The following is a 25,882-nucleotide window of genomic DNA, read 5'->3' as shown; positions in this document are numbered from 1 at the left end:
GGCTCTTGGGGCTGAGCAATGGGGCTCTGCACAAGCAGGAATGCCAGGGAATACTCACTGGAGCCTGCCTGAAACACACTCCACCCAGAGAATCACTGTGGTTCATCATCCACCCTGCCCCACCCGCAGAGAAAACGTCACCAGAAGTGTCCCCATGTCCCCAGTGCCTGTGCAGTGGGAACAGTTCCTCTACAGCCTTCTTGAGGATGTGACGTGCTATGGGGGCAGGAGGATCTTCCCACTTCAGAAACAGAAGCAAAAGCTGGTAAAGGGTTTGGGCAAACATGAACTGGGCTGACCTCCACGGTGCCAGATTTCCCCCCCCCTGTGCTGTCAAGCCTTGGAGAGCCCCAAACAATATTCAAAAGCAGTGGAGGCAGCTTGTGGCACTCCTTAGCACAGGCTCAGGCTGGAGCAGCCTGGAGATGGGAGCAATGAGGATAGGGGATTGGCAGGCGAGGGACAGGGGTCACACTGTCCTCTCCCTTCCCTTAGTAATGTACCCCAAATCCTCCTGCAGAAGTTAAAACCAGCCCACAATTCATTCCCATCCCTGGCCGGGTGCCATATCAGGATCTCCCTGTGTCTGCAGGGATCAGAGCAGCACACTTGAAATGAAGCACAGCTATGGATGAGGACCAGGAGCGAGGGGCTGCCTGCTCTGTGGCAACCCCCCCTCCCCTTTACCTGCAGCTGACCCCTCGCGTGGGGATCGATTCTGCAGCTCAGCCAATACCAGGTTATTGTATCCAAATTCTGCAGCTGAGAAGAGATCCTGCCCTCCCTGCACGGGACCCCAGCGTGCTGCTGTGCCAGTGCTGTGACATCACTCAGAGAGGGAAGGGGTGAGTGCATCCCGGCGAGAATGGGATAAAATTTAGTTGCTCTGAAGTAGGAGGTGATAAAGCCAGAGGGGTGGTTGTCTGGTGCGTGGGGACACAGGCATGGTGACCGCAGCCAGCCTGGGACTGGGGCCCACTGGGCTCTGTGGGATGCAGGAACCAGCAGCAGCTGCTGCCGAGGGCAGCCGGATCCAGGCTCCGCGGGGTCCTGCGGATCTCCCCGGCCGTGGGAGGCGATGCTGACGGGCATCTCGCCCCGCGTGGGCTCCAGGCACGGCTGTTCCCTGGTGGGGGCCAGCACTGGCATCGGGGGAGTCCCCATCCCTCCGAAACGCATCGGGAGCCGGGGGTGAACAAGACTCCCGCTGCCAAGGGAGACGACGGGGATCCTTCCCTTCTGTTCTCCTGGCTGTGCTCTTCCCTGGAGCACCCAGGGCGAGTTGCCCACGTCCCACCGAGCGGCCGGGAGCACCCCGGGGCCGGGGGCCCGTCCACGTGCGGCGATGCTGGAGCGGCCTGGCCCGCAGGCACAGGGGCAGGGCGGCCGCAGAGCTGCTTTGCGCTCCCCCAACGCCCACGTAAGGAAGTGGTTGCATTTCTCGGAGAGGAAAAGGGAAGTCAGGCTGCCTCGGCGGGGCAGGCACAGCTCCCGCCGCTCGCTCCGGGCTCCGTTCGTGTCGACTGCCCAGAGTCCATGAACGAGCCCCGCCGTCCAGGAACCGAGCCCAGCCCGCCCTGCCCGCGCTGCCCAGCCCGCCCTGCCCGCGCTGCCCAGCGAGGTAAGGCAGCTCTGCTACCCCCGGCAGGACCTGGGGCTGTCCCATGGGGATGTGGCTGTCACCGCTCCTGGCGCTCACACCCTGCTCCAGGGTTCGGGGGGTATCCCCGGGCTGGGGTCGGGGGGGTGCAGGCAGCCCCTTGCCCCGTGCGAGTTTCACTGTCGCTGCGTTTTGGATGCTTTGGGGTTTTCTCCCAGCCTCGGCAGCAAGTTTGAGGGTTTTTTCTCTTGCCGGCGTTCTGACAGCTCTGACGGGGTGGAAAGAGTCCTCCTGTGGGGGGTCCCGTCGGGGTTGGTGCCGGCAGGGGCAGAGCTGCCGCAATCTGTCCTCTCCTCCTCGGGAATCAGCTGCTTCCCGCTTCGCCCGGCGCGAGGAAGAGGAGGGTCAGAGCGCCCTCCGTCTGCTCTGGGACGGGGGTGTCCCCCCAGGGCCAGGCTGGCTCATGGGGTACCCCCCACCAACACCGGGGACTGAGGACGGGTGTCCCCAACCTGGCTGGCAGGAGCAGGGAGGGTGACACCTTCGGATGCCGCAGGGAGCAGAGAGGCTTCCGGGGGTCGGTATTGGGGTCTTGGTGGTGCAGGGGTCCACCACAGTGTCCGGGGAGAGTTTCAGGGGGTCCCAGCTCCCAGTGGGATCCTCACTGGATGCAAACCCCCCTCCCGCCACCCCGCCAGGCTCGTAAAAACCCAAACTCCAGCTCCTCTGGTGTGTGGGTTCCTCCCGGGACTGGGAGGAGCCCCCGGCACTCGGCTCTGCCAAGGTTTGGTTATCTCCTCCGAGGATGTTTCCGAACTGCTCGGACTGGCCTGGGAGATAACGGAGCTGCTCCAGCTCCCAATCCCGCCCTGTCTGGCCCTCGGAAAATTCCCATTTTCCTCCCTCAAGAGCCCCGGGGTTGGGGGGGGAGGGGGGGTAACCACAGCTCCTCTGATGATCTTCCCAGCTGGGGAAGGGTCTGCCGAGCCCCCGTGGATCACTCCAGGGCGGGAGCAGGACTGAGCCAGCGGAGCAGCAGCAGGGAGCTGGCTGTAAAGGGGCTGTGGGGGAAATGAAACAACACCCGCTGCAGGCAGCGGCCAAGGCCCTCACAGCCCTCACTCCTTCCCGTGTCTGGCAAAGGCTTCCGGCCCTGGCACGGCAGCTGAACTCGTCCCTTCGGGGTGGCACTCAGCAAGGGAGCAGCAGGACCTCCAGGAAGGAGGGTTTATGCCTCTGAGCACCCAAACCACCTGGAAAAAGAAAAAGTATTGCTGTTTTCTTAGTGTCGAAGCCAGAAGGCACTTCGGTGTGTCCTGCCTCCCATCCCTCCTCCAGGGAGCCCTTTCAGCCGGGTCCCCATTTCAGCCAAATCCCTTTTTCACACATTTTTGCTCTCCTTATCTCTTGCAATGCCAACAGCAGTGTCCCTGTCGCTGATGATTTTGTCTGTCCCTCGGGGGCTGCTCCATCCACAGGGCTCAGGGCAGAGGCTCGTGGTGGCAGCAGCTTTGTATCCTCCTTGGGACACCCTGTGCCGTATCCCAGGAGGATCGGTGGGGCTGGGATAGAGCAGCTGCCTCCTCATCCATGCCCATGCCCGTGGCCAGGGGATGTGTGATAGCAGGGCTTGTGCCCTGCATCAGCACTGGAATTTCTCCACATGCAGAAGGCAGGTGATGGAGCTCCTCGGATTTTCTTTTCCCCAGCCCAGGGACGGAGCTTTGCTAGGAGGGACTTTTTTCCTTCCCCTGTAGCGTTTTAACTGCCAAAGAAAACGGGACGTGTTCAGGGAGTTCCCAAAATAGCCGAGAGCGGGCTGTGAGTAATCCCCGTCTGCCACGCCCTGGCGAGGTGTTTCTCTACATCCCTGCGCTCCCTCGGCCCGATGGCCAAGGGGCTGTGACGCTGCTCGGAGCCTTTCCCGGTCCCGTGGCACCTGGAAGGGGCTTGGGGCAAACTGCTCCATCCCATGACACCGGAGCAGTTGGGGACCAGCAGGAATGGTGGGAGCTCAGCCAGGAGAAGGGATTAGTCCTGAGGGCTGAGCACTGATGGGATGGAGGTGCCTCCATGGGGCTTTGGCTCTTCCTAAATGAGGGGCAGGGAAGGGGCAAGTGGATCTGGCCCTGTTGGAGTGGAGGTGCTTCCCGTGGTGGGACCCCAGGGATGCACATGGGGCTGCTGGCACCAGGATCTGGTGTTCCAGCTCCTGCCCAGCAAGCTCCAGCCAGCTAGAGCAGGATGACAGCAAGGTTTAGATGTTCCTGGAAATGGGCAGTTTCTGAGCTTGGAAATCCTCAGGGAAACCCTCTCCCCGGCAGAGGAGGGATGCAGAGGGCTGCAACACAGGGCTGATGGGGAGGATCACTCTGTGGGGCTGGGATCTTGTCCCTGTGGCTGCAGCAGGATGTCATGACAGCCTGGGGGTCTCTCCCTGTCCCCAGCCCGTGAGCCATGGCCTACCACAGCTTCCTGCTGGAGCCCATCAGCTGCCATGCCTGGAACAAGGACCGCACCCGTAAGTACGGCTGGGGCACCCCGAAATTCCCAAGGACATCCCGAGGCACTATCCTGACTAAACATCCCTGTGGTGGGTGATGCTCTCGGGACAGGTCAGCGCTGGCTTGGGGCTGGGTTTGGGGAAGCAGATCCTGCCACGGGCAAATTTGGGGGCCAGGACAGCACATATCCCCCGTGTCCCCTGGTCCAACTGCCGGGACAGAGCCTGGCACAGGGGTGCCAGCACAGCGTCCGGCCCCGAGGCACCGGCAGGGGAGGGACGGACACGGAGCAGAGCCGGGTGATTCACGGCCGATGGCATTTCCCGACCACGGCCCAGGGGATGTGGGAGAACAAAAAGGGCTTTCTCTGCTGCGGCCGGAGCGCCGGGCAGGCGGGGCGGAATGGGGATGGATTTGGGAGCTGTGCACTCGCAGCCGTCCTATTCCATCCTATCCCATCCTGTCCTGTCCGATCCCACCAGCCCCATGGGACCGCACTGTAGGGAAGGGAAGACACTGGGCCGTGGGGTGCTCCCTTCCCACAGGGACAATTTGCAGCATCAGGACAGTGCAGGGATGGGGGGCTTGGTGGGACCCCACCAGGCAGCTGAGGCTCAGTGAGGAGGATCTGGAGCCCAGGAAGGGGTGGGTGGGTGCTGGTTGGCCCTGCGGAGCCTGTGACCCAGAGGAGGGCTTTGACCCGGCCCCTGTCACTCCCAGAGATCGCCCTGTGCCCCAACAACCACGAGGTTCACATCTACCGCAAGGACGGGGCCAAGTGGAGCAAAGTCCATGAGCTGAAGGAGCACAATGGGCAGGTGACAGGTGAGTCCCAGCTGGCAGAGGGGACAGGGACACAGAGGGTGGGTGGCCCTGTCCCAGAGCTGCTCCCAGCCCCGGTAGTGGCACTGGCACCCTCTGGATGGGAGTTGTGCAGGGGTGGAGGAGAATGGAGCAGGTTGTGTCCAGCTGAGGGCAGCCAGGGGTGAGATGGATGGGATGGGAGAGATGGAGAGGGATGAGGTGGAGGGAGGGAGGGAGGGAGGGAGGGAGGGAGGGAGGGAGGAAGGGAGGAATGGAGGGATGGGAAGGGAGATGGATGGATGGATGGATGGATGGATGGATGGATGGATGGATGGATGGATGGATGGGAGAAATGGTGTGAGATGGATTGGGGTAATGTGGGATGGATGGGAAGGGAAGGGATGGTGTAGGGTGGAATGAGAGGAATGGATGGATGATGGATATATAGGAGAGATGGGTTGGGATGGGATGGGACAGTGTAGGAGGCATGGGAATGGGTGGGGTGGATTGAGATGGATGGATGAGAGAGGTGGGGTGGGATGGGTTGTCATGGAATGCTTTGAGGTGGGAGGGATGGGAAGGGTTGGTGTGGGGCAAAGAGGAGCTGTGGAGCAGAGACCACCCAGAACAACCACACCTTCAGACATCCCCCAGCCCTGAGTGCCACGCCCCCATTCCCATTCCCGTGGCTCCCTGGGCCACCATCACCCCACTCTGCCTTCCAGGCATTGACTGGGCCCCTGAGAGCAACCGGCTGGTGACATGTGGCACTGACCGCAACGCCTACGTGTGGACCCTGAAGGGCAACGTCTGGAAGCCCACCCTGGTCATCCTGCGCATCAACCGCGCCGCCCGCTGCGTCAAGTGGTCCCCCAAGGAGAACAAGTTCGCCGTGGGCAGCGGCTCCCGCCTCATCTCCATCTGCTACTTTGAGCAGGAGAATGACTGGTGAGGCTCTGGCACGGCCTCAGTGGGTCTGTCCTGGGGGAACAGGAGGGGGCATGGATGGATGGACGCATGGATGGGAGATGGATTGGGAGATAAGAGACTGGAGGAGCTGGAAGTGGAGACAGATGGGAAAATGGAGGGATGGACTCCCCATGCCCAAGCTCCTACTGCAGGACAGTGACCCAGGGCAGCTCCTGGGGCATTTGGAACCCTGACCAACCTCAGCCAGCCCCCCAAAATCACAGGGGGCTCTGGGGGTGGTGATGCTGCCCCTCTGCTGCCAAACCCTCTCCACACAGGTGGGTTTGCAAGCACATCAAGAAGCCCATCCGCTCGACAGTGCTCAGCCTCGACTGGCACCCCAACAACGTCCTCCTGGCCGCCGGCTCCTGTGACTTCAAGTGCAGGTGAGGAGCAGGGGGTGGATGACCGGGGGACCCTCAAGGATGGGTTGGGGGCCAAGCTTCACCTCGGGTGCTGTTTGGAGCAGGGAATGGAGCACAGGGGAGATGCAGGGAGGTCTGGGGACCATCCCAGGGATACAGCACACAGGGGAGGCAGGGGGACACTCCATGGGCTCTGCCAGGGAAACTGAGTCACACAACTGAGGTAAGGGGCAGGGATGAAGGTGGTGCAGGTCCTGCATCCAGGGACACCTGACAAGCCAAGGCTCTTCCCCTCCCAGGATCTTCTCAGCCTACATCAAGGAGGTGGAGGAGCGGCCCAGCCCCACGCCCTGGGGCTCCAAGATGCCCTTTGGGGAGCTGATGTTCGAGTCGAGCAGCAGCTGTGGGTGGGTGCACAGCATCTGCTTCTCGGCCAGCGGCTCCCGCGTGGCCTGGGTGAGCCATGACAGCACCCTGTGCCTGGCCGACGCCGGCAAGAAGATGGCGTAAGCACGGAGGGCTGGAGACAGGAGGGGGCTTCGGGGGACTGGGGGAGGCTGTGCTGGGGGTGGCAGCAGGGTTTGGCCCCCAAACTGACATGGGGATGGAGGTGTCCAGGTTGGGTTGGGCTGAGAGCAATCCCAGAGTGTCCCTGCATGTGGGTGGGGGAGATGGAAGGGTTCAGCTTCAGGAGCTGGGATAGCCCTAGAGCATCCCTGGAGCATCCCTGGGTATCTCTGGAGCATCCCTGAGTATTCCCTGAGCATCTCTGTACCTGAGTGGGGGAAGTAGAGGGGTCCAGCCTCAGGAGCTGGGAGAGCCCTGGAGCAGCCCTGGGTATCTCTGACCATCCCTGGATACTCCCTGAGCATCCCTGTACGTGGGTGTGGGACATAGAGGGCTCAGCCCCAGGAGCTGGGGCACCCCTGGAGCATCCCCAGATCACCACGGGTGGAGGAGGTGGTGGATCCCACCCATGTGATGAGCGGTGCCAGTCTCAGCACTGAGGCTGAAGCTCAGCTCGTTGCTCACACCTCACAGTGTTGCCTCCCTGTGCACCGAGACCCTTCCCCTGCTCGCTGTCACCTTCATCACCGAGAACAGCCTGGTGGCCGCGGTGAGTCCGGGCGGGGGCACGGGGTGGGTGCTGTGGCTGAAGCTGGCCAGAGGGAGCTGAGCAGGTTGGGGCTGTTCCCCAGGGCCATGACTGCTGCCCGATGCTGTTCACCTATGAGGAGAGCCAGGGCACCCTGACCTTCGGGGGGAAGCTGGACGTCCCCAAGCAGAGCTCCCAGCGTGGCCTCACCGCCCGCGAGCGCTTCCAGAACCTGGACAAGAAAGCAAGCTCGGACACGGCCAATGCCACCCTGGACACCCTGCACAAGAACAGCATCAGGTGTGGGCTGGGGACAAGGATGGGGGGGACAGGCTTGGGGTCATCTCGGGGGCTGCTTGGGGCTGATGATCCCTGAGCATCCCCTGGGTGTGCTGCTGTCCAGCCCAGGAGCTTGGACCATCCTGGAGCATCCTTGCATATCCCCAGAATGTCCCTGAACATCCCTGCAAGTGGGAGGGAGACTGAGGTGCCAGCACCAGGAGCTGCAACAGCCCTGGCTGTCCCTGAGCTTCCCTGGGTACTCCCAAGCATCCCTGGGTATCCCCAGTGCCTTCCTGCACATGGGTGGGGAAGATGAAGGGGTCCAGCCCCACTCCCACCCATGGCTGCCAGGCAGCTCCAAGGGCTCTGAGGGCTCAGCAGGGACCTGGGACTGATTCCCCCTCCCTCTTTGCACCCACAGCCAGATCTCAGTGCTGATGGGTGGGAAGGACAAGTGCTCCCAGTTCTGCACCACGGGGATGGACGGTGGCATGAGCATCTGGGATGTCAAGGTAAGGAATCCTGAAGGAGCCCCTGGGCTGGGAGTACCCAGCATTGAACCATCTTCCCTCCCAGTTCCCCACCTTTCAGCTCCCCAACCACCTCTGGTTTCTTTGGGATGCAACAAACTGATGAACACCTTCCTGTTTTGTTTCAGAGCCTGGAGTCAGCGCTGAAGGATCTCAAGATCAAATGAAGGAGCCATCCAGGAAGGGCATCCATGCTTCCAGCTGCCCCTGCTCTGCCTCCTGCCTGCTGCCTTCTGCCACCCCCCCCGTGCCACATGACCGGGCCACACTGCCACCAGTGCCTGTCCCCGCTGCCAGCCAGCCCTGGTGGCTGTTTCCAGACAAAGAAAACCATTTTTCTTACTATTTTTTTTACCATCCTTCCCGATGCTGGTCATACATTGCTTGGAGAAATAGCAAATAAAGGATTTTCCTTGATAAATCAAAACTTGTTTTTTGCACTTTTTTAGAGCAAGTTCAGTGCAAACACAGTTGTGATCAGGGCAGATCACGGTGCTGCACCACATCTCACCACAGGTGGTTACGTCCTCTCTGCCACCAGTGCTGAGGGTGAATTGGGATCGTGGGGATAAGGGGAATGTCACTTCCCCATTCCCTGCTTTAGCATTATGTCAAACCAGGATTGGTGTTAGGGAAAAGGGAATGGAGAGGATGGAGGTGGCCAGGGAGCACAGGTTTCCTATTGTCTGAGTCTCCCTGGTAAAGTCCTGTCAGGTGGGCAATTCCCAAACCTGGAGCCAGCTCACAGACCTTGGGCTGCTGAACTAATCCTGCCCCTTTCCATCCAGTTACCACAGGAGCAGATCAGTCCCAATACCACCCACGACCTGGGAAGGGAGCACTGGCTGGCAGAGGGACAGTGACATTTAAGTTCTGCTCCAGCCCTTAGTTAGTGGGAGGTGTTACTCTGAGATTTTTCCACCTATTTCCATGTGTTTACAAGCCTCAACCTCTCCCCCTGTGACTCCTGCCCTGCTCCATCCCAGGCATCAGCCCAAAAACTCCCCCTGTCCTGCCCCATCCACCTCCCTCTGCTCCAAGGATCACCCAAACTTCCCGTGTCAGGCTGCCCACCACATCAGTTCTTCCCTCTTGGAGCTGACAGCACAGGCACCTCTCCTGGTAGCACTTGCTCATCCTTCCACAGCTCCCTGAGGATATTTCCTATCCCAAATCTTGGCTTGGTCCGAGCTGTGGCTTGAGCCAGCAGCTCACAGTGACATTCCCTGGGGTACAGTCCTGTGTCACACCCTTGTGCCAAAGTCCCTGCAGCCAGGCATGGACAGGGTGGCACAGAACAAATCCCCTTTTTCATCCTTCATCTCCACAGCTGTAACCCCCTCTCCCAGTGACTTCCACTGCTCCAAGCCCTGGGGCCGTATCTCCTTCAGCCTTTGGGGGAGTGAGTCTGGGAAGCACTGGTGTCCCTGAACAGGCTGGCAGCAGGACTCCCAGACCCCTGGGGCACAGCAGGCTGGAGCATGTCCCCTCCAGAGACATCTGAGATGGGGTGACAGTGCGGTGACTGCCCTTCTGACACAGAGACTAGGCCAGACAGTGGCCTGAGGGTAATTGTTTCCTCCACCCTGGTAAACAGATTGTGCAAGACATCCATCAGAATCAGCAGGAAAAGCTTTTCCCTTCAGGCTGCGTGTGCTGACAGAGCTCCTGAACCAAACTCCACACCACAACCAGCAGCCCCCAAGCTGCAGCTCTGCCTCCCCCAGGACCCCACCCCAGCTGTGCCCTTCACACACACACGAGGCCACAGCAGTTCTGATAACTTACAGTTTAATCAGCCAAATATACAAGTTCTCTTGGTGGTTTTTAAACTTGATCAAGTTTGGTTTTTTCTTTTGTTTTTTTTTCCATCTGGATCTGACACAATAAATGTTGTTTTTCTCCTTTAAACAAAGGATGATGTGGTTAAAAACTGGCACTATCCCTAATAAGGAGGAGAAAAAGAAAATGAAGAGGAGGGAAAAGGGGAGACTGGCTGCAAGAAAGGAGGGATGAATCCGGGAAGGAACGGCACTCCAGATGTCCATGAAGTCAGGCTCCCAGCTTATACGGCAACACCCTGCAGCACAACTTGATGGGCTCTTTGCCAACTGGATTCCTCAGATACATTATCCTTTGGGATTTCATACCAAGTCAGTTCCCCGCCCCATGCCCCACCCCACAACGACCCCACAATCTATTTTCTTGCAATCTAGTATTTGAAGCACCTCCCCTCCCACACAGCTCCCTCCCACCCTGCCCCCCCCACCATCTACGAGTTCTTGATCCTAAAAACAGCAAAAACATTCATGTTTCCGAACTGTTACAGGGAATTGCTGTCCAGCACAGCTCTGCACTGCAGAGAGCAGCTGCCCCTAACCCCAAATGGAAATCTGTGCCAGGATGAGGACAAACACATCGTCAGTGTCTCTTGGAGGTGGAGGTGAGGTCGATGCTGCAGGATGCCCTGCGTGGCATCGATGGAAGGCGACACGGCAGAGCTCCTGGCAGGACCAGGCACAGTTCCCTGGCGTTTCCTCCTCTTGCATGGCCTGTGCTTACTTGTTAAGGGATAGTGACTGCAGTCTTTTACCTGCCATGGCTGCTTCGTCTTTTGCTGGGGAGGAAAACAACAGTTTCATCATTTCATGCTCAGGGACTGGGGGAGGATTGGCAGCCCCAGGGATCAAAATCCTGCCAGTTGGGTAATGGAAAAAATCCCACTCTTCCCACCAATTTCTCAGAGGTAAGAGGCACAGCTCCTCTAGTATGTTCCCTTCTATCCCTGGCCTCTCTCCAGGTGTCCACAAATGAACCGATGCCCAAATTTCTCTGTGGAAGCCACCAAGGAGCTGTGTTCAGACTTCTGGTTCACACCTCCCAGGGAAAGGCCAGGAAGGGAAGGAGTGCTGTGTGAATTCCCTGGGCAGTTCAGATCCCCACATGCAAAGCAGATAAATCACCCAGCACAAGGAACCTGCCAAAGCCCCAAACTGGAGCCAGAATTGCCTGGGAGGCAGGGGACAAGATGGATATGAAGAGCAATTCCCTTCTCTCTTTCCCTGCTCCGGTGCCCAAGTACTTGTTTATAAAGCAAGAGTTTTATGAGAGGGAAACAGCTGAGCCTGGTTCTGCTGAAGGGAGTTGATGACACTCAGCAACACCGCACAGGCTCAGATGAGGCATGTGTGGCATGTGGCATTGTGCCTCTTGGCACTGCAGCCATGGCATGGAGAGGTAGGAGGATATGATTAATTATTCTCTAACCTTTTCTTTCTTCTTCTTTCTTTCTGGCAGCTTCTTCCCTTTGCTTCCGAATGATGGCTAGTCGGGCAAGGTCTGCCTTGGCTTGCTCTGTTTTCCCAGCTAGGTGCATTTTCATGTATCTTTCTTTTGCCTTTTGCTTCTCTATTTCCTCTCTGTACAAGGAAAACACACCAATCACCAGAGTATCCAAGAAGCACACGGGAACAGGCAGAGTGGGGCTTTCCAACCAGGAAAAACCCCCAAACTGGGGGTCCTTCACCAGTTTTCCAGCACAGGTTCTGTCTGTTTGCAGGGTTTGAACAGAGATGAGGAGAGAGATTATTTCTACCTTCCTTCAGCTAAATAAGGACATGGACACACAAGGAGGTCAAATGAATTAGCCCCACACCACAACTGTGACATGTTTTTCCCAGCCTTACCCTCAAAGGTGTCCTTCTGCTGAAGCAATCAATGCCAAATAAAAAAGCTTCAATCTTCCCTTCCAAACCTCACCATTGCTAATTGAAACTAGAAGATTAAACTTTGGTTTTCAGGTTATTCATCTGCCCAGACAAAATTTCACCACGAAATCTGGGAAACCGGTACCTGTCAGCAGGGCACCTTCTGCAGCAAGACTGAAGTGGATCCAAGGTGACCTCTGGTTAATGGATTTCTGTTCTGATTTTTGGCATAAAACTTCAGGAAAGGAACAGCCTAAATCCCTTTCACAGCAGTATGATTTCAGGATTTCAGTTAGGTCTGATTTTTGGCATAAAACCTTAGGAAAGTAATGGCCTAAATCCCTTTCTCTCAGCGCCCCAGGGCAGGCTGCCTGGCTCCAGGATGGCCAAAGCTGTTTCCAGAGGACAGACAACTCCTGTGAAGTTTCTAAGGAGCCCCATTTTGAAGGACAGTGAGCCCAGTTTGCTGCTGTTCAGTGCCTGCTTTAGGCAGCAACACACTTTAAGGGCCTCCCCTGAAACACTGACACAGAGCAGGGGAAACACCTCCCTGCACCAAGCTGCTGCCAGCAGCGAGGCTGAAATTCCAGGGATGCAGCAGGGAACACTCACCTCTCTCGTCGTGAGAGCTCCTTGGGTCCATCCAGGTCCAGCTGAGTGACTTTTTTGGTTGTCTGAATGACACGGTTGGGGTTCTCTATGTCTATCAACCCCTCCACTCCTTTGCGCTTTTGCTGCGGGTCAAGAACAAGAGGGAGGTTAAGGAGCTCTCACACCCAGCTCTGGGCTGTACCAAGAGCTCTCCAAACACACTGCAAAGCACCCCAAAGGCTCAAGTCAAGATTTTAACACCAGCCAGTAAAACCATTTATGAACCAAGGCACCTTCAGCCTTTTTAAAAATCTTCTTGCCTTTGTATTTCATTTGTAAATATGCACAAGTTTTCATTCTGAGGGCAGAACGCTTTCAAGCGAGGGCTTTTTGGCTTCTAAAAATAGTTCTATAAAAAATGTACTCTAGGTAGCTCTGCTCAGAATCCAGAGTGTGCATCTCCCCCCGACCCAAGAATTAGGGGCATTAAGTGCCCTGAGAATGCCAGTACCTGATAATCCTCATCATCTTCATCACTCTCATCTGAATCTAAAGATTTCTTCTCCTTTTTGGGGTCTCCTGTTGCTCCTTCGCCTCCTTCTTCTTGTTCCTCCTCTTCCTACAAAATCAGAGGAAATTAGAGGCAATGTATGTCACTAAAAATCCCAAATCCAGCTCTTATAAATGAGATTTTGGAGGGATGAGTGACAGCTCTGAGCACTGGCGTTCCTGATGTGGCCCTTGGGCCACGAAGGCAGTCTGGCTGTCACAGAATGAGAGTTCCTCCACAACAGCATCACCTCCAAAGAACTCTGCTGTTCCCTCCAACAGGAAAATCCCTGTGAAGGACACAACTGGCACTTTACTGTCCCCAAATGAAAGCTCTCCAGGAGAATTTTGGCCTGGGTTTCCAGTGCACAGTATTTCAGAGACTGGAAACTACACGGATGCAGCTTAGAGCTGGATTCCATCCTGGGTCTGAATAAATAAAAACAACTAGAGAAGGAGCAAATTGACAACCATCAACCAGAACATTATTATCCAAGGAATTACAGCCTTTTTAGCAGAGCTTCCACCAGTCAGGAGCCTGGGAATTAATTTCTAAATCATCAGAAGAACCAATATAGGTATGAATAGCTTGTTTTAAACTACCAACATCCCTCAAGCAACCAGCAAAGTGGATGAGCAAGGAACAGTAAGAGGAGTAATTTTGTTAATTGTGGGGGCTTTTTTTAAGCTTCCCTTAATAAACCAGTATTAGCTGTAACCATCTGTGTAACCATCACTATGTGATATGGATTACCACAAAAAATAAATCCTTCTCAAAGAGCAGTTCTCTGGTTTGCTGTGAAACAAGACAGGCACTTCAAGTGGGTCCTGCTTTTCTGTTCCATTTCCAGTCAGTATTTTTATTAACAACATGGAAGCAGAGAACACACACACAGTTTGTGAATGACATCACACTGGTAGGAGTTGGAATTATTTTGGAAAACAGGATGAGACTCATAAGTGGTTTCAGAATTTGGAAATATGGCATGAAACCAAGAAGATGGAATCAGAAACTAACCAAGGGGAGCTACACTTTGGAAGAAGAAATCCAACACAAAGCTGGAATATGTGGGTAAACAGCAAACCAAACAGTCATCTCGAGTTCCAGCTGGGCAAAACATTAAAAAGGACTCAATGCTATGGCTCAGAACTGCTTGAGAGAGTCATCTCAGAGGTATTCATCAGGACTTCCTACATGGGGTGTAATTATCCTCCTGTGGTCAGTGCTCTGAGGCCTCAGCTGGAATTGTGTATTTGGGCTGAGGCAGCACTTTCAGAAAGTCACAGAAAAATATTAAGAGTGTCACCAGAGCTGTGATAATTTGGGAATAAAGAGAGCAATAGCTGCAAAAAGCAGCCAAGGCTTTCATGACAGCAGTCAGATCATGGTGGAAGTGGGGGGAGCTGTTACAGTCCAATGCTGGGGCACAGAAACACACCCAAAAGAGGCCCCACACCAGAAAACTCTGTTATCTCTCCCTGCAAGTCAGAGGCAAACAAGAAAATCATGTGTCCAGGAAGAAGTCAAAGGAGTTTGGTCCCTAAATCTACAGTAGAATGAGGGAAAATACAATAATTTCAACATACAGTAACACGTCAAGATGTGGCCCTTGCTCTCCAAAGCCAAGCTGCAGAACAAATGAGCTGACACTGGAGACTGGGATGATGAAATATGGAGAGAAAAGATCTCCAGAGCTGCTTTGTCATGAGCTCCTGTCCCTTAACTTTCAAATGCTGCCATGGGTGGTCTTCCAGGCCTCAGGAACCAGACTGGGTGACATCCTGGAGTCTCCCCAGCTGGAGATATTCAGGATCCATACCGTGATCATGGCTGGAATGATCTGCAACACTTGGCTAAGCTGCCATTGCTCCTGAACAGTGAATAACCAGGCTGGATAAAACAGGAGTTAGGACAGAACACACAAAGGAGCAAACACATACCCTTGCCTTTTGCTTTTCTGCTTGGAGCTGGGCATCAATCTCCTCAGGACTCGTGTACTGCCTTGCTCGGCCTTTGTGGCCTCCTTTTCTACCTGCACAAAATAATAAAATTAATACATGGTTTAGTGGTAACTTCCAGAAAGGTCTGTTCCTCCTGCAGCACTCTCTGGATTTTAGGTGTGGATAGGACAAACCAAAATAGGTCCTCTGATAGAACCTAAACAACAAAACCCCACATTGAACTTGGTGAAATGCTCCAAGATTTTTAGGTAAGACACACAGAGAATGGGGATTATTGCTACCACCCCTCCCTGCCTGTGCTCATGGCCTCTACAATTCCCTTCCCAGGCTGGCAAGGGGTGCTCAGTCCCACAGCAGACCCCAGTTTCCTGCACAGCAGGAATCACAGCGTGTTCCTGTGGTTACAACCAACATTCCAACAAGCTTGGCTCCTTAACCCCTCCCACTGTGCCAGGGGAAAATAGAAGCTAGTTGGACAAAAGCTTTGGGAATTACAATGGGAGCTGAAGAAGTACTAAAAGAAGCCTCCATGTTTTACTGCTTTATGAGGAAAAATAGGAAGCTCTAGGAAGCAGGAAGGGGAGTCACCATGGCTGGCACTGCCCCAAGTTCCAAATTCTGTTGATCAGTGAACTGCTGAAGCCATTAATGCTCCCTTCAAGCCACTGCTCTGGTTATGTTCTTCCAGCCCAAAGAACTGGGAAGCAAGTTGAACAGAGCCAATCCACAGCCTTGAGTGAGGGAGCTTGGCAAAAAGCAAACAACTCTGGCAAGGCAGCTCTCTGCTGGCACAGGAGTCCTGCAAGTCCAATGGAAGGAGCAGGAAACACTGTATCTCCCTCATCCTCCCCTTCACCTGCCAAGGACAATGGGAACCTTACAGTGATGGGGACGGATTGAGGGATTGTCCCTCCTTCCTTGGCACTGTGGGATCCATGGGAGATCTGCCACTGCTCTCTCACTGCGACCTGTTGGACTGGGAGGCACTGGGAGCCTTAGAGATCCAACATTTTCTGACCAATTTTCCTGGTTCAGCACAGACAAACTCTCATATGCCTTAGTTCTGTCCCAAAACCCCACTGTGAAGCTTTACAGAAACTCCTGAAATGTTTTTCCAGGAGAAATGGGGAACTGCAGAGACCAAATTCTTCTTCCTGGATTCAGCTGGGGAAGCTCATGGGCCCTCAAACCCTAAGCACAATTAAAAGCTTTGGTGCAGCCAGGCAGGTGTTTTCTGTTTCTGTTCCCAGCCATCCCACGTGGGAACACTGACACCCTCTGGAAGGAGATCTGCCACTGGAATGCTCCTGGGGAGACATTACCTCACTGCCCAGCACATGACATCACTCCAAATGGAACAACAGTGACATCTGTGACACACCAACCCCCAAATAACCAAACCCTGCTGTGCTCCCAGCTGGGCCAGGGCCAGGCTCCTCATCCAGCTGCTCCAGAATTCCACACTGGGCTCAGGACCAAGGAACACAAACCACTCATTACTGCAAATAAACAGTGGTGATAAGGGGCAGAAGCAACTAAAGAGAAACTATTTTACATTAAAAGCCTAAAAAGAAGCAAATGGAAGAATGAAGCCCATGGAAGTCCAGCAAGGGCTCAGCACAGTGCAGGGATGGGGCTCTGCTCCCACAGAGAGATCAAACCTCACATCAGACATGGGGAGCTGCTCCTACACCTGCCACTGACCAGCTCTGTGCCTCAGTCTCACCATCTGTAAAACAGGGATAATGATTCTTTTCCACCTCTGTGAAGCACTTTTAAAACAGAATCACCTGCAGATTTCACCTGCAGCAAAGCCCAGTGGGGCCCAGGCAGGCCCACGTTCAAACACATCTGTCTTTGGCTTTCAACAGCCTAATCAAGGAATTTAGATGAAAGAGAACGGAACGATACTGATGGAATCTCTTCTTTTTAAAATCAAAATATTAGGGGGGAAAAAAAGGAAATTAATCAGAAATAATCCTGTAAAAAAATTTATTAGTAGCTGGTTAATGCCCCTCCCTTTTATATTAACAGTGAGTGCCAAAATCCACTCTTCTGCCAACAATCCAACAACTCCCGCTGACTTAGGGGGAGAACGACCAAAGACCTCTCTTCTTACAAAAAGGAAAAGGTTTGAATCAAACACTGAAATCTGTACAATGAAATAAAGAGCAGGAATTCCTGAAGTTACAGGGCATTTAAATATGAAAAACGGGGTTATAACCCACCACAGTTCCTTGCCTTCACAAAAACCATGTGAAAGCTTCAGCCCCATCACCCATCACTGTGCAAATGGACCCAAAATGAAGTGGTTAAATAAAATCTAAGCAAGGAATCAGTTTGGTGGTAAAAGCTGGGAAATGCTGATGAAATAAAGCAGAGCAAACTGCAGGGAAGAGGAATGAGAAGGGCTGGTTTTCAACGTGTGTGACCGAGGTTTGCAAGAGCCAATTATGCAGATGGTGCATATGGAGAAGGTTCTGGGTGGATCCCGCTGAGCCGTGACAGCCCGGCAGTGCCTCATCCCCGCTCCTGAATCACACGAGGAGCAAGTCGGTGCCCGCTCCGGAACACCCAAACGCGGCGCTGCCGGAGCCACATCAAAGGGGCCGTGTTTGGAGCCCCCGGACCACCCCTGGGGCGGGACCCTCTGCGCGGCCGCTCGGAGCTCCCGGGGCGGGATGGCCGCCAGCCCCCGGTGCCCCCCGTGGGGCTGGACCCACCTCCCCGGGGCTCCGTGAGCCCCACGCCCTGTCCCGGGGGAACCGGCCGCGGTTCCCGTTCCAGCCGGAGCACATGGAGCCAAGCCCGGTCCCACGGGAGGGACCGGCACCCCCCGGCCCGCACACCCCCGTGGCTGCCGCGCTGTCACGGCACTTTGGGGGCACAGAACGGGCCCCCGGCTCGGGGAGGAGCGTGGGGAACGCGCCGTCTCCTGGGGGGCGGGGAGGGGGCGAGGCAGCCCCGGAGCCCCCGAGAACAGAGCGGGGGGAAAGAGAACCCGAGACCCCCCCCAGAGCCCAAACACAGCCGCGGGGGCAGCGCGGGGACCGCCCTCCGCCGCCGGTAAGGGGGAAAGGGACCCCCGCAGGCTCCCCCAAGGCCGGGGAGAGAACGGAGCCCCCGCGGCATCTCTACAGCCGGCGGCGAGCACGAGCCCTGCCCGCGCCGGGGCGGCCCACACATCCCCTCAGCCCCTTCCTCTCTGTCCCCCGTGTCCTCCCACCGCCGTTCCCCGCGGGGGAACCCCCGGCCCTGCCTGGCCCCCACCACCTTTCGGCATCGCGGCGATGGCGGCGCGGCCCCCCCGGCCCGAGCGGCGCCCGGAACCGGAACCGGAACCGCCCCCAGCCGCAGGGCCCCGCCGCTGGGCTGCCCGCAGCGCCGCCGCTCCCGCCGCCCGCGCCGTCCCTCCCGGTGCTCCCGCAGCGCGGAGCGGGGGCCGGGGCCGGGGCCGGTTCCTTCCCGGCGGTTTCTCGCCTCTCTCGGCGGGGCGGCGGGGAGGGCTCCGGTCAGGCAGCGCGCAGGGCAGCCCAGGAGGCGGCGCGGCTGCGAGAGGCCCCCGGGTGACGGCGGCGGCGCCGCGACGGGAGCGGGCGGTGAGCGGGGCTGGGACCGGGACGGGAGCGGGACAGAGACCGGGATCAGGGTCGGGACCAGGACAAGCACAGGGACCGGGATCAGGACAGGAATTGGAACCAGGATCTGCGGCCTTTTTTCACCCCGCCAGCCACGGGTTCCGCTGTGGGGCTGCCGGGGCCGGGCCGGGCGGCCTCGCCGCAGTGTCACAGGGAGCTGACCGGAGTTGTCACCTCGGGGGAGGAGCGTCTGCCGCGCTTTGCCGAGGAGAAAAACTGACTTACCGTGCAGCAATCGCCGATGTTTCCCCTCTTTCACGAGCTCTGTAAAGCTCATTTTTATCCTTGAAGTGGAAAACGGGAAGGGGGCACAGAAACCTTAGGAGAAATATATCTGACCGCTGTTTTCGTTTTTTCTAGTGATTCTGAGGGAGTGCTAGCGGTTCCCCTTGCCTTTCGCCCCCTTCGTTCCCGAGGCAATGCCCAAAGTGAAGAGGAGCAGGAAGCCTCCCCCGGATGGCTGGGAGCTGATCGAGCCCACGCTGGACGAGCTGGATCAGAAGATGAGAGAAGGTGAGTGGGTGTTCTCTGGGATGGGACCCCAAAACAAGCTCACAAGAGCTGCTTCGTGAATACAGGTGGACCTTTTCTGTGTCTGTGCCTCCAGTGGTGCTGCAGGTTGATCCTGGGCCGTGGTGGTCCCTATTTTTGGGGTGTGCACAGGTTATGGAGCACAGAGCTTTGCTTACAGCTGGTTTTGGGATGAAGCTCATGGGTGTGTGGAGGAACTGGTAGTTCCTGTCTGTGTTGTTGCTGTGGGCATGAAGTCACCCACCATCCCAGTGTGGGTCATGTCATCCCACTGCCATTGGTTTGAGATCCTTAAGGAGCTGTTCCAGGTTAGGTCCCTCTCATTTGAGTCTCCTCCCATTAATCTCGGTCTTATCTCTGTCATGTGTTGAAGTTATGAACGTTCTTGGAACAGTTCACGCAAAGGGGTTGAGGGAAGCACTTGGTCACCTGGTGTTTGTGTTCCCTCCCAGCGGAGACAGAGCCACACGAAGGGAAGAGGAAAGTGGAGTCCCTCTGGCCCATCTTCAGGATCCACCACCAGAAAACACGTTACATCTTTGATCTCTTCTATAAGAGGAAAGCAATCAGCAGAGGTGAGGAGGGCAGGGGCTTTACCTGGGGCGGGGAAAACTGGAGTGAGTGAGGTGTTTACCTGTGGGTGCCGCTGAACTGGGAGTTGGTGGGATCAGGTTTCTGGGGAAGGAGGGTGGAGGGAAGGCTTAGCAGCAGCCTGGCTGTTCCTGCTGGTTACTACAGCTGGTAACTCCTGATAGTGAGACTTGTGACAGTTGCTGGTGACAGTGTCTGCTCCTCCCCAGAGCTCTACGAGTACTGCATCAAGGAGGGCTATGCTGACAAAAACCTGATTGCCAAGTGGAAGAAGCAGGGCTATGAGAACCTCTGCTGCCTGCGCTGCATCCAGACTCGGGACACCAACTTTGGGACCAACTGCATCTGCAGAGTCCCCAAAAGCAAGCTGGAAGTGGTGAGTCTCCAGCTTGTTCCTCTGCTCTGCAGTAGCTATTGTGACTTCTCCCAGCTCAGTGACAGCAGAGGGGGTAGTGCTGTTCTTGCTGGTGATTTCCTCTACCTTTGCTGGTAGAGTTGGTGTCTAGCTGGTTCTAAAGCTGCTGTCAGCTTCGGCGTTCATTTAAAGTTGTTTAAGTATGGGAAATAACACCAAACAGTGGAAAACCTTCCCACCTAGAGCCCTTCCCTGCCTCGAGGTCTGATCCTGCTGCTCTGGCTGTGGCTAGGCTGAAACACCCTCCTCCTGTTTGTTTTTCAGGGCAGAATCATTGAGTGCACTCACTGTGGATGCAGAGGCTGCTCTGGTTGAAGCCTTTTGCCATCAGACTTGTTTTTTGAACTCTGAGGGACATCCTCCTCCTCCTCCTCCTTCTCAATGGACTATGAGTGCAATTACACTTTCTGTGATGGGATACTTCTGTATAATAATTAAAGCAGCAGCATAATCACCTGGATTGTGAATAAATGGGGGGTGCTTTGGAGTAGGGTTTTGTGTAGCCATTTATTTTAAAATAAAGTTTGCCTTCCTGACAGAGTGGTGTGTTCTGGTGAAACACTCCTGTGGCCCCTTTTCTCCTGTTAGATCTGTTCTGGGTGCTTGAAGGTTGTTCTGCACGTTGTGAGCTGCTCTGGGGTTTTTCCTCAACTAGGTCCATTTAAAAGGCTGTGTGGAAAGGAAATATAGTTCCCAAATGTCCTGTCTGAGCTCTTCCCTGACCACGTGCAGATGGAAGCTGAATTTCACTGGAATTCTCTGCTGGAATTAATGCACAGATCCCTTCAGGAATGCCAGCAGTCTAGAGTCTTAGAGGTCACATGTGAAATGACAGAACACAGAGACAAAACCAGCACTGAGCTAAACCCCTGTTAAATCTGATTTTGCTTCTTCCTTGTTTTGCGCAGCGTTTGCTAAACTACAGCCCACCTAATCCTTGGCAGTTGAAGGAAATTCACTGAAAATGTATTTGCTCCTCCTTAAAACAAAAGGAAATATTTTATTATGTAGCTATTGCAAGAAGTTTGCAACTGGGGGTTGGGGAAATACGAAGCAGCTTTACTACAAGCCACTTTAAAGAAGCAAGTCATGCATCTTCCTTGTGCTGGAAAAACTTGAAACTTCAGCATCCTGCTCCCTTTTCCTGCACAGCCTCTGCCTCGCTGTCCTGCCCACCAGGCTTTGCTGTCCTGTACTTGGCCCAGGGGTGGGGGGTCTCCTCTCCAGCCATAACTTTTAACCACCGGTAGTAGTAGCCACGGAAACCATCAATCTTCTCCAGGTAAGGGTTTTTGTACTTATACTGCAAAGAGAAATCCAACAAAACAAATTTCTATTAGATCAGAGCTCACTTGGGCACCAGCCTGCAGGAGCTACAAGATGCTACTGAAGAAACAGCAATCAAGTAACCATCAGCCAGACCAGACAAACCCAAAGGACACCCAGGCAGACATTTATGATTCCCCTCCCTTGTTGGTGTCCTTTGTGATGCCTTCACACCCTCAGTCCTGGCTCCTTACCCTGTCAAATTTGGGAGGGTACCGTGCTGCGAACTCCAGCTGCCGGATGATCACTTCATTGGGAGGCACCTGGTTATTCCTCATGTCCCGCAGGATCTCCGTGAGGTAACTGTAATCCAGCTGCCTCACAGCAGCAGCAATGAGGGTGCTGTAGATGTACTTGTTGGGAGTTATTCCAGACCTCTGCAAAGAACAAATGCTACAGGTGAAGAAGTTTATCTGCTGACTAGTGCAGGACTCGCAGAAGGAAAAGGCAGAGAGGCACTTTTTACACAAGGAGCACAACTCTCACCATGGGACCTGTGAAGCAGCTTGTGCAGTGCCAGCACAGGTGCAGGGCAGACCAGCTGCTCTGGAGCTGCATGTTTTTGGGGAGAGAACAAAACCACTCACCACAAAAACCTCAGCAGGTCTTTCAAAAGCATTAACCTTTCACTTTGCCTCTTCCTGCAGCTCAGACCCCAAGCAGCAGAAGATTTTTCTTTGATTACCTTCAAATCCGAGAGCAGCTGCAGTCCATCCTGCTGTTTGTGGCAGGCAATTGCCAAGTTACAAAATGTCTGGAGGTTAGGTGACAGTCCCCTCTTCACCAGAGCTGGCAAAACGCTCTGCAAGATACAAGTGTTGGCATCACTTCTCAAAAAAATCTCACTGTAGCTTTCCAAATAGGGAGCTGGATGTGCTAGAACAGAATCCATAAATACTTAGAAATTAACCCAAACACCACCTTGTGGAAACAGTGTGAGATCCCAGTTTCTACTGTGGACAGGGAAATGGGTCTCAGTAAAACACAGGAGGCCTGAGACCAGGAGGTGGTGATAGGGCTGGTTCTGAGGTTTTTCTCTCACCTTTGCTCCCTCCAGGTCTCCCTGTTTACTTCTCTTCCTCATTAAAGTGTTAAAGAAGGTCACATCTACTTTTACTTTATGATGATCCAACAGTGCCAGCAAAGAGGACTCTGAGGGGCTCTGGGGTTCCACAAGCTCAGCCAGTAATGTGAACGTTTTGATGTTGGGCTCTGCATTGTCCTCTTTCATTTTGTTCAAGAATCCCTCCACATCCCCCATCAAAGCCAGTCTATGGGATGGCGTGGCCACTGTCCCCAAGGAAACCACGGCTGTGTCAGGCATCCTGGAATCCAACAAGTTGGGCAGGTTGCAGAAAGGCAACTTCTGGCTTGGGTGTGCCTGTTCCTGCTCCATCTCACTCCAGGCTCGCCTCATCAAGGCTCCAGCCCTGCTGTGAGTGATGCTGGGGCTGTCAGGAACAGCTGGTTCTGCTTCAGCCCGAGCCACATCTTTATTTTGTTGCTGGATCCGTTTCTCGGGCTGCACCGAACTCTCCTGAAATAATTGCTTTTCCATAGCTTCCACATCCAGCTGGACAGCAGCACTCTCTGATGCCTTCTTCCTCTGATTTTTCACCTTTTCCTTCCACCTGCCAGGTGGCAGCTGTAGCTGAGGTGAGTTCTCAGGGGGACTGAGCAGGAGTTTAGAGGCCATGGCAGGATCGCCGATCCCACAGTCTCTGGCTGCACGCAGCATCAGGTTGTAGGTGTGGCTATCAGCCTTTATTCCCAGCTTATTCATTTGTTTCCAAACCTGAAGAGGGTAAGATGGATATTAAATACTAAGACCATCTCCAACAGCCTGTAAGCACATCTGTGGGATCTGTGTGAGAAGGACAGTGACCTTGAGCTGGAGAGCCCTGTGAGATGATCCAGGGCTATTTACCAGCATATGAGATGTCCTGAGCAATGTCCAGTTTTCAGAACTTGCGCTAGGAGGAGCTGAACTCCTCCCGTTTCACCACCCCGCTGCCTTCCATGTGTTCAAGTTATGGTTACAGCACAGCAGCACTTTCCCCCCTCTCCTAGAACACGAGGACAAACCTGCAAGGCAAATCGGAAGCCGTTTTCGCTGTCTTTTATGCAGCTCATGAGAAGGAAGCTGAAGGTCTCAGCTGTGAGGACATGGCCCTTCTGCACAATTTCCTGAAAAGAGCAGAGAGAGTATTAAATCTCCCAGTTACCCTGTGTGGTGAAGCTCAAAATACCACTGTCATCTTCTGGGGATAGATGTAACAAAGCATAGGGTGAGCTCCAAATGTTTGAGCAGAATGATTGCTCTGGGAGAGAGCCCTGATGGGAACCTGGGGGCAGGAACAGCAACCTTTTTAGATATTCTTGGAAGGGCCCTGCTGACAAGAGCTGCTGTAAAGAGCTCTAAAAAGAGCCAGGTCTTCAAAACAAGGAAAGGACACAAATGGTATCTGTGAACTCCATGAAAACTCCGGTAAGCTTTTGACATACCTTATCAGTTTTAAAGCCAAAGCTGCCTCCTTTCAGGTAATTAAGCTTAAAGTTTGGTATGTACAATTTCACTGTATGACAATAAGGATCAATGAAATATAAACACATGATCTGTAATTACCTCTGCTGGAAAGGAAATTAAACCTGATGCAACATGACAACTTCTAGGAGCCATAACCCCAACAGATTACGGGGAAAAAGCAACCTATTTACCTTGAGTACATCCAAGCACATCCTGAGGTCTGAGCAGAGGGCACAGACCTTCAGCAGGGCATGGTAGGTGATGAGGTTCAGCTCCTCGTTTTTGCTCTGCAGCTGCTGCCGCAGTTTCAGGGCGCTCTGCAGCCCCGAGTCCTTCCACGGAGACTCAGCACAGGCGTTGAACAGGGCTGTGTAAGTGGCCTCTGTGGGGATTAACCCTCGTTTTTTCATCTAGAGCAAGAGAAGAAGGATTTGAACTGGCTTTTTTGCTAAGGGACATCTTGAATTTTTTAACTTGTTTTTAAGAGTTTTAGGTGAAGAAGGTGGCAACACTAACTTGAAGGCATTTTGGAGACAAAGTAACATGATGAATGCTTGAAATAGTTTTAGCTTAGAAAATGTTTTGAAAGACAAGTTAAACCTACATCATTGTAGAGCCTGAATGCCTTTTTCACGTAGCCAACCCTGCCACAGCCGCCAATGAGAACGGTGTAATTGCTTTCTTCTGGCTGGACACGCTCCTCCTTCAGCATCTGCACCTCAAACAGCTCCAGAGCCTCTGCCAGCTACAAGGATGAGAAAAATCCATCACAAGGCAGAAGAAAACCAATTACACTGGATATTAACATATGCAGCTATGGGCAGATTGCAGTGCAAGTCCTACAAAGTGTGGGGTTCCTCACAAGAAGGCTGGAGAGGGTCTCCGGACAAGGGCATGTGGTAATGGGACAAGGCGGGATGGCTTTAAGCTGACAGAAGGGAGATTTAGGTTGGATATTGGGAAGAAATACTTCACTGTGAGGGAAATGAGGCATTAGCACAGGGTGCCCAGAGAAGCTGTGGCTGCCCACATCCCTGGAAGTGTCCAAGGCCAGGCTGGACGGGGCTTGGAGCAACCTGGGATAGTGGAAGGCGTCCCTGCCCATGGTAGGGGATGGAACTGGATGATCTTTAAGGTCCCTTCCAATCCAAACTGCTCTATTATGATTCTACAAGAAATTATTATTTTAATTCTTTCTGTAAAGATACCAAGTGATAGAGATTGGTCAGAGCTGCATCTTTCATCAGTGCTATTCAAAACAAGAGAAAAGCTGGGCTCAAACCTTGTCCTCTTTGATGAGGGCCTTGCACCGTAGGAAGTACCAGTATGGGGTGTTCTTAGGCCCACGTCGAGGTTTTCTTTCTGGTTCTTCTTCTCCTTCTTCTTGAAGCTTTAAATCCCGAAAGCGCGCTGTGGTTTTGTGGTAATATTTTCTAGAAGAAAATTTATCCGATAGCGTCCCGAACTCCACGCCTTCATCATCATCATCATCACCATCCTTCTGCTCCTCGGTAGCTCCAGCGGAGCTGCCAGCACTGATCTCTCTCGGGTCGCTGCCGGGCAGTTTGCAGGAAGCCCGGGAGGAGCTGCACGTTCTCCAGCCCGGCAGCGAGCCCTGGCCTGGGGGCCGGGGCAGGAGCGGCGCCTGGCCGGATCCAACCCCGGGGGCTGCGCACCGCGCCCACAGCAGAGCAGGGGAGGCGTAGCGGCACCAGCGGGGGACGAGGAGCCGCAGGGAGCCCATGATGTGCCCGCTGCCCCCGGAAGCGAGCGAGAGCGGAGCGGGAGCGGGACTGGGATCGGGATCGGGATCGGGATCCGGCCCCGCGCCAGCACCATCCCCCGTCACCCCTCCCCTGACCCGCGGCGCCTGCGCGCAAGAAAGGGGCGCGCCC

At 54.6% G+C, this 25,882-nt stretch overlaps 4 protein-coding genes across 5 annotated transcripts; 2 read left to right on the top strand and 2 right to left on the bottom strand.

Annotated features, from left to right (window-relative positions):
* The first annotated feature begins 1,435 nt into the window (after window positions 1-1,435).
* ARPC1B (actin related protein 2/3 complex subunit 1B) lies at window positions 1,436-8,577 on the top strand. Its single transcript, XM_069030078.1, has 10 exons — window positions 1,436-1,621; window positions 4,048-4,121; window positions 4,825-4,929; window positions 5,634-5,856; window positions 6,156-6,263; window positions 6,542-6,748; window positions 7,284-7,359; window positions 7,442-7,638; window positions 8,042-8,132; window positions 8,279-8,577. Exons 2-10 carry the CDS (start codon window positions 4,058-4,060, stop codon window positions 8,315-8,317), a joined length of 1,110 nt encoding a protein of 369 aa, XP_068886179.1. The 5' UTR covers window positions 1,436-1,621; window positions 4,048-4,057; the 3' UTR covers window positions 8,318-8,577.
* A 1,347-nt stretch (window positions 8,578-9,924) lies between these two features.
* Window positions 9,925-18,304, bottom strand: PDAP1 (PDGFA associated protein 1). The gene is made up of 6 exons (XM_069030057.1): window positions 18,233-18,304; window positions 14,939-15,030; window positions 12,960-13,067; window positions 12,470-12,591; window positions 11,418-11,569; window positions 9,925-10,767 (listed from the first exon to the last, which is right to left on the bottom strand). Exons 1-6 carry the CDS (start codon window positions 18,240-18,242, stop codon window positions 10,709-10,711), a joined length of 543 nt encoding a protein of 180 aa, XP_068886158.1. The 5' UTR covers window positions 18,243-18,304; the 3' UTR covers window positions 9,925-10,708.
* Window positions 18,305-18,449: 145 nt separating this feature from the next.
* BUD31 (BUD31 homolog) lies at window positions 18,450-20,672 on the top strand. 2 transcript variants are annotated; one of them, XM_069030054.1, is made up of 5 exons: window positions 18,450-18,558; window positions 18,958-19,110; window positions 19,581-19,703; window positions 19,929-20,095; window positions 20,399-20,672. In XM_069030054.1, the coding sequence occupies exons 2-5, from the start codon at window positions 19,017-19,019 to the stop codon at window positions 20,447-20,449; spliced, it is 435 nt and encodes a 144-aa protein (XP_068886155.1). In that variant the 5' UTR covers window positions 18,450-18,558; window positions 18,958-19,016; the 3' UTR covers window positions 20,450-20,672. The 2 variants fall into 2 exon arrangements, with proteins under 2 accessions (XP_068886155.1, XP_068886156.1); XM_069030055.1 differs by lacking the exon at window positions 18,450-18,558 and adding an exon at window positions 18,611-18,863.
* Window positions 20,673-20,732: 60 nt separating this feature from the next.
* PTCD1 (pentatricopeptide repeat domain 1) lies at window positions 20,733-25,830 on the bottom strand. Its single transcript, XM_069030051.1, has 8 exons — window positions 25,270-25,830; window positions 24,592-24,732; window positions 24,179-24,397; window positions 23,546-23,647; window positions 22,503-23,255; window positions 22,146-22,262; window positions 21,655-21,837; window positions 20,733-21,437 (listed from the first exon to the last, which is right to left on the bottom strand). Exons 1-8 carry the CDS (start codon window positions 25,729-25,731, stop codon window positions 21,258-21,260), a joined length of 2,157 nt encoding a protein of 718 aa, XP_068886152.1. The 5' UTR covers window positions 25,732-25,830; the 3' UTR covers window positions 20,733-21,257.
* Between the last annotated feature and the right edge of the window lie 52 nt (window positions 25,831-25,882).

Source organism: Aphelocoma coerulescens, chromosome 14 (genome assembly GCF_041296385.1).
Source record: "Aphelocoma coerulescens isolate FSJ_1873_10779 chromosome 14, UR_Acoe_1.0, whole genome shotgun sequence".
Lineage (NCBI taxonomy): Eukaryota > Metazoa > Chordata > Aves > Passeriformes > Corvidae > Aphelocoma > Aphelocoma coerulescens.
Note: the sequence above shows the minus strand (reverse complement) of the source record. Positions and strands in the feature narration are given on the sequence as shown.